The 7,500-nt window shown below is 45.9% G+C and overlaps 1 protein-coding gene across 2 annotated transcripts in view; it reads right to left on the bottom strand.

Annotated features, from left to right (window-relative positions):
- Window positions 1-2,885: 2,885 nt before the first annotated feature.
- The window catches only part of pdgfab (platelet-derived growth factor alpha polypeptide b), a 20,594-nt gene continuing 15,979 nt past the window's right edge, over window positions 2,886-7,500 (bottom strand). For both annotated transcript variants that reach the window (XM_076753656.1, XM_076753657.1), the window contains exons 5-6: window positions 6,618-6,744; window positions 2,886-5,239 (exon numbers count right to left, since the gene is read on the bottom strand). In XM_076753656.1, the coding sequence (XP_076609771.1) occupies window positions 5,226-5,239; window positions 6,618-6,744 (141 nt within the window). In that variant the 3' untranslated portion in view covers window positions 2,886-5,225. The remainder of the gene's footprint in view (window positions 5,240-6,617; window positions 6,745-7,500) is intronic.

Genomic DNA, 7,500 nt, shown 5'->3' with positions numbered 1-7,500 from the left:
TTGCTGAGTGGTTTTGGTGAATAAAGCTGGCCACATGGGAGAATGTGACTCCTTGTCTTTGGCAGAACTCAAAGCTGATGAAATTAGAATAATACCATACGTGATGCAGTTTTGCGTACACACTGATGAACAGTGCTGAAGTGGAGAGGGGGTTTCTGTTGCAGCAGGTTTCCACTGCCAGGCCAGGCAAGCTGCTGTCCATCTCAGCTTTATCAGCAGCATCAGTCAGCCTCTTCCCCTGAGGGATCCAAGCCTAACGATCTGGTTTCAGAGCTTTTTTTTTTTTTCTTTTTTCTTTGAGCTGTCATGACAGGACGGCCCCATCCTTCACTGTGGCACAGACACGGTGACAGGTGATGGGACTGCGACATAGCATTTGAGCAAAGTTAATATGAATAGAGGTGCGCTTCGATCATCACGTTGTGTTCATGGGTCGTTATCATTAAATTCGGACTTCAAGTATGTTTTTATTTGCTGAGGAAAGTAAAGGTTTACCATGATTGACCGATGGGTGTCAGGTGTGCTCAGAGGAGGAGGCTGGATCAGACAGTCAGACTCTGCAGTTAGATAGACACACAAGACAAACAGGGAAGAGACAGACCGGAGACAGAGGCAAAAAATGATAAAAGGGAGGGAAGAAGGCAGATGCTAACATGGAAACAGGCCTTCACACTTAGGATTAGTATACTGGAGCAAAAGTATTTATTTGCTGTATCATGTCTCCTGTGCTGCTAATAAACCTTCACCTGTGTGAGGTGGGATACATGTGCGCATGAGAAGAATGTTTCTGAGGGACTGCCACCCAGGAGTGAAACCAGAGACCAGAACTCAAAGGCACCGGCGACCCGCTTACCTACCCATGTGCCAAACCCCACCAGCACCTCCACCACTTCTCCTCAATCAACCCTCGCTGCCCTAATCCAGTGTTTACATAAAACGCTGCGCAGTAATGATAGCCATGAGACCATGGACCACCCCAACACACCCTTCTCTCTCCAACCACCCCCAATACCTTCCACCGCTAACCCAAAGCTGTTTTCACAGGAGCCAAATACCTTAAATACATAATTAGCGGGGTCATTTGTGCAACGGGGGCCCCAGCGAGGGCATGAGCGTGTCCGTGTGAGTTTGTGGGGGGCAGAGGGAGGATGAGGAGTGCAGCGGGGGCAGGATATGAAGACGTGAGAGAGAGGCGGACAAAGGCTTGCATTCATGGCTGTGGCCCCGAACAAACTTGGCTGTCGCCATCTTCAAAGGCCACCTCTGCCTTTCCTCAAAACCCAGAGGCCACAGGTTGGGGCACAGAGGAGAAACATAACAGGGAGACATGGAGGTAAAGAGGAAAGGCCAAGGAAGAGGGGGGTGTAAGTAATGAAGCAAAGGTTACAAGATCTGTAATCTGGGAAGGAAACAGTTGAAGCTGACTCAGACTGAGGGGGTCGAGCCCACCAACAGTTAGCAATGATGTAAAAGCAACCAAAGATGTGAAAAGCACACTTTATTTTTCAGTAAACACAGAAATGGAGGGAGATGATTAAAGATTTACAATGCATCCACCACTTATCACCGCCAGCAATATCGCCCATGTGACCTCTGAACCCTGAACTCTGACCCTGTGCATTGTGGATAGTCAAATCACAGTTTGCCCTCTGCAAGAGCCCAGAATTCCAGTGGTCCATGTTTCACACTGGGAGACCTCCGTTGTATTGTTCAGCCGCACACATGCTCACACACACAGAGCCAATTCAGCAGCCCTCTTCACACCTTGCCTGCCCCCTCGTCCCCCCTCTGGCATTGTTTATGAAAGCAGGTCCACTTAGTGTTGCCCTGTCTGCCCCCTTCTTGCTGTGGTGCCGATTACCCACATCCTGAGTCCACTTCATTTTTTTCCCTCTCTATACATCCACTTGCACTCTCACTCCTCAGGGTATTCTCACCCCTCTGTCCTGTGCTCCGTCCTCCTCCTCCTCCTCCTCCCTCTTTCCACACCATGACATATTGCTCTTTTTGTCCTGCATGGCGAATACACCAAATTGGTTCTCGAGCCTCTCCTCAGCCCTCACGCCGTCCTTATGAATGAGGCTGTGCATGACAGATAAAAACAATAAAATCAATCAAGCCTCTGCTCCTCCTTTTATCTTTACTTTATTCACTTTATCCTCTGTTCCACTGGCTTGCAGAGCTGCTGTCTCTCTGATCCGTTCTCTCTTTCATGTTTTGCCTTTCTTTATCTGGCTCCCTCCTGAGGTAATAAGCCGGGTGTATGGCCGGGAAGTGCAGAGGAGAGAGACTTTCATGTCCCTTAGCTCTGGGATTAGGGTGAGCTGCTCGGGCAAAAGTAATAAAGCCCCCAGCACCTACCGTCTGCTGCTGGTGGATCCTGGAGTAAAGCCCGGCTCCTGCTCAGCCCGCAAGCCTGGAAAAGCTCACATTTCCTGTACACACCACCATCACATCCAGCTTCGGTCCTGCCTCCTGCGGCAGCACCAACACATGTGGACTCCACTGAATTGAGCTCACAAAATCTATCTATCTTTAACATTTTTGCGTATTATACAGTTATTTATAAAACTTAAAAGAAAGTCTGTTACTAATGAGGGAACAGGTCAGGTTTTTCTGGTGCAGGGTGGCCCCTCTGCTATACTGTTCAGCATAATACTGCTCATTTACTTTTGCTTCCATGACCTTCCTTTGTGCACATTACGCCATCTCTGTCTTTAGTGCTGCATGACATTCTCTTCTTAACTTGAATATACCCTAAAATACTGTCCTTGAGACACAATGCAAATAAATTATGGGACTCAACATTCAGCGAACAGTTTCATAAGCAGAAATATATTTATTGTTGAAAACATAAATATATAAATTATGATTATTGCTGTCTTTATCCAATGGAAGCCCAAAAGAAACATAACAAAGGCTTTGTGATGGTGTAATGGCACTTTCTTTAATCAAATAGCTCTAAGTGTGGTCCCTGGTTTACTCAGAACACTATCTTACATTGATGTCAATGTGAATGTGAACAGGGATGAAACATTAGCTTTATAAATATAGCACCAGTCAATTGATGGTTAGTTCATTCACAGGTGGGCTGTGTGTGCATGTGTGTGTGTGTGTGTGTGTGTGTGTGTGTGTGTGTGTGTGTGTGTGTGTGTGTGTGTGTGAGTGTGTGTGTGAGTGAGTGTGATCTGATGCCCACAACTCAGCGGTAGCCGATACAGCCATGTTTCAGTCAAACTTTTCCTCGTTTGACTTTCACTTGACTCCCTTCACACTGCAGTGACTAACCCTTTTGCCTCTGAGTCTCTCAACCAAACTTCCTCATTTGAACACCGAGTGCAAGACGACTGTTGTTGTACTGACTTGGTTACACATTCATCACTGTTACAGGAACTGCTAAGGAAGTAATCGCTCAGGTTCAGGCCAGCGCTGCACTGTTTTCAGGCCACCTCAGAGCACTCATGATCATCTGTCCTGACAGTGCGTGGCCACATAAGGTGTGAGCACCATCACAGGGTGGAGTGATTAGAGATTTGTCCTCCTGTCAAGAGAGGAGTAAAGCCCGGCTAAACAAGGAGCCCATTCATGCACTTGTCGATTTGCTTCGCTCGCTCCTTCACTCTTTAAGGTGGACTTTGCTCTCTGCAGGCACAACATGTGTGCTTGTGAAGCAGAGCGGGCGGGCATCTTCCTTATCAACGTTAGAGTGATATGGGTGAAAAATGGCCTCACGCAGGAGAGAAATCATGTGTGAGTGCACACGCACACCCTGCTTTTCCCGCCTCGTACACATGCACACTAGAGTCACTCTAACATTTTGTGTAATTGGCATGAACACACTTTAATGTGCTGTTTGCATGATTGTGTGAAATGTCACTTGTTACATAAAGGATTGGACAGTGCTTGTCATGGCTGTAGAATAAGCTGCAGTATGGACATTCACTATGAAGTTGCCATGTTTGAGTCACTGTATCCCCACTGATGCTCACGGCCCAACAAGCACTGGCAGCCTTTTTTCCCTCGTATATTCCACCCCCTGCCCACATTGTTGCATCTCTTCCAATGGATTAAATACAGGTATTCAACCACAACAAAAGAAATAAACATAATTCCTGCTTGGATATATGTAAGCTTAATATATTTCATAACAAAAATAAAGCATCTTGCTGTACTGACTCTCACATGTCCTCCTTGCACACATATATCCAAACCATATACAAGACTTGACATCATTTAGATATGCTGTAATATAATAAGAAACATGGATGACAAGAATAACATCGACTAAAAAAAAAAAAAAAAAAAAATGACACTGAGATCTTGAAATGCAAGAGTTCGGACCACACCGAACTCTTGCATTTCTCCAAAATCATTAAAACATCTTTTTTGTTCTTTCTTTCTTTTGTACTGGAAGAGACAGAAACGTCCACACGTATAAATAGTTTGTAAGTAGCGGCGCATCTTCCTTCTCAAATTTAACTGTACATAGCAAGTGGGCAAAGTCACAGACCACCAGGGGTCTCACAGAAGATTTCCTCTTTACTTGGACCAAACATCCCAAAACTCAAAATGTTTGATACTCCATACAGTCTTTTGAAAAAAAAACAACAAAAAAAAAACACCTCCATTTGTATCTCTCTCTCTCTCTCTCTCTCTCTCTCTCTCTCTCTCTCTCTCTCTCTCTTTCTATTGTTTTCCTATATCCCTCTGTCTTTCTTCCTTCCTGTGTATGCAAGAGTCATTTAAACAGGGCAGGGCACTTTTATGTTGCCCAGCTGGAGGTCCTCCACCGCTGTTATAGAGTCTGAGCACCAGATTCCCATGAAAGCTTGTCCATCTGTTTCATAGCCGTTTCTGTTGTGCGTCTTGTTCAAACAAAGTCTGTCAAAATGTTCAGCACAAATCGCTTTCATCATCTCCCTTCAGCCTCTTTCTGCGGCGTCTTTCTCTTCTCCTCTGACTCAGTGGCGGGGTTCAGTTGTCTGGGTAGGTGACGTACCACAGAGGAAGTCATCACTGGTTACTGTTTTTTTTTAAGGAAAAGCACCTTTGGCATCTTATTTATCAGTTTTTTCAGTGTCTCGTCTTTACACAAAAGTTTGTTTGTTTGTTTGTTCTGAAACGAAGGTTGCATGGCAGTGGGGAAGAGGACAGAGCAGGTCTCCTGTTGGTGGCATCCTCTGTTTCGGTCCCTCCCACACTGAAGTCCCTTGTTCTGATTGGTCTCACCTCACGTCCACTGTGGGAGAGAGATAAAAAGCTGTGATTAGTGTCAGAATTTTGCAAACACAATGTACGGGCTTCATGAAGGAAAAAAAATCGAATTAGATTTTTGCGTTTTGTGCCCAATTCCATCAATTTGTTCATGCATTTCAACCAAGCTGACACAACACACAAAAGATCCACGATGTTCAGAATCATGTTTCTCCAGGCGTCAGTTTGTCCAGTCCAAATGTGTGTGTGTCGTTTTGTGTGTGCCCGAAGTAAGAGTGTTTGTTTTTTTTTATTTTACAAAAAAGTCTCTCTTTTAGTTACAGACTGAGAGGAATGAGACTAAATACCGTGATGACAAGATGATAAGGTGAGGGAAAACAAAAGCAAAAAAAAAAAGATAATAGGGTGTCTTTTAAGCAGTGAAACAAGCAGTGACAGGCAGTGGGTGCTGTCGTACTTTATAACACAACAAAAACACACAACCACATGCAAGCACGACACTGTGACACAAAGCAGATGCATGTCGTGTGCATAATCAGCATGCAGCATTGGGGCATTACTCTTTAGCCCTCCCTCTTCTCACACTGATTGGCTGTGATGTGATTGGCGATGGTGATTGGCAGGCCCTCTTTGTGCCCTGATTGAGCCAGTGCAGTGCCAGAAGGTGAGAGGACGCCGTGGTGCTAAAGTCCTACCTGTTCCCTTCACAGCTCTCCAGTGGACTTAGGTAATGAGTGCAACTTTATTATGTTGCCAATAAATCCTTGCTGGGCTTTAGCTTTTTAGGTTTCCTTTTTTTACCTTTAGCCCTACGGTGGCCTGAAAACACAAAGTCAGGATAGGAAGGAGGGTTAAAAGCAAGAAGCAGGGTTTATGGCACAGAAAGAGGTAGAACAGCCCTGGGACAGAAGCAGAGAGTTCAAAGATATGACACACTATAAATACTTGAGATGTCTTATCAGCACACATCGCAACGCTTATCTGCTCCCAGGGAGAGAAAGGCTTCAGATCAAGGCAATGGTGGATTTACCTGCTGTCATGCCAAGCAGCCTTTGGACACCCTCCCTTAACACACAGACTTGCATACACTTTCACACACACAAACACACACATCCTCGCCTAACTAGGCGCAAACACACAAGCTTTACAGTTTTGCAATAGCGGGCCACCTCGCAGGTGTGCCTGTCTGTTCGGGAGCAATCATAGGAAAGGGTCATCCAGTGCAAAGCCAAAGAGCCAGACAGAGCGAGGGGACATTAGACAGACGGAGGACGGCAGGAAAGCATGATGATGCATGATGACGTAGGATGGGACTCAGCAATCAAACAGCCTCAGGGTGATTTTTCAAGTCAATGCTGGGACACCATTTCTGATAATGTGAGAATGACATATCATAACTTTACCTGTTTCTGCATCTGAGTGCTCCACCACATGATGCTGTGACGTGCACACACACTCCAGGTGGTCTTCTAACCGCACAAAGACCTCTTTCAGCTTCGGTCTCCTCCTCACGTACTCCACCTTTGCTACCTGACAAGAAGAGGAGAGAAAAGGTCAGCTCCAGAGCCCGCTCCAACGGCATCATTACTCTTCGCCGTGGATGTGTCGTCAATGAATGCATGTACTCTTTGCCCATCCGCTAGCATCAAGAGGCGTAGCGCTGTGACTGATGACTCTTTCATAAACCAATTCATAAAAAACGCCAGCCGTTGCTTTGCCTCGTTGTGTTTGAAGTGTGACGGCAGCATTCCTCAGAGGCTGGTGCATTGAGTTCTGCTTGCTGTGTGCTCTATGGGCTGTTGATCAGGTGTGTAAATACTGAATGAAGTGTATGACCCTGTCAAAGCAAGCTCAAACAATGGGAGAGAAGAGATTGAGGGTAGGGGGGAGCGGCATACGCCCCTAAGGCCCAGGGAACGTTTACCCTGGCAGGAGAAGAGAGGCTGGGAGATCCCCCCCTGCTACAGGCCTGGAGCATCCACATCCAGACAGACACACACCTAAACTCCTTCACCTTGTTCCGACATGTAGGCTTTTTTTAAACCACATTAATACTTCTTCATGGCTTAGGGAAAGTGTTGCTTAACATGTGCATGCAAGAAATACAGTTTACATGGTCTAATCTAAGCAGTAGAACCCAAGGAAGCAGCCCTTCCAATCTAACAGACACAAAAGCAATGTAGGAATTCCTATCCTTCAGTCCAGCTAACACCCTCTCAGTTTAACACAACAGGGCTGACCTCCACTTCCCACCCAACAGCTAGTAATGAAAAGGACCAATCCTCG

The sequence above is a fragment of the Chaetodon auriga genome, chromosome 16, assembly GCF_051107435.1.
Source record: "Chaetodon auriga isolate fChaAug3 chromosome 16, fChaAug3.hap1, whole genome shotgun sequence".
Taxonomy (NCBI): domain Eukaryota; kingdom Metazoa; phylum Chordata; class Actinopteri; order Chaetodontiformes; family Chaetodontidae; genus Chaetodon; species Chaetodon auriga.
The sequence above is the reverse complement of the archived record's forward strand: the minus strand, read 5'-3'. Positions and strand labels throughout refer to the sequence as shown.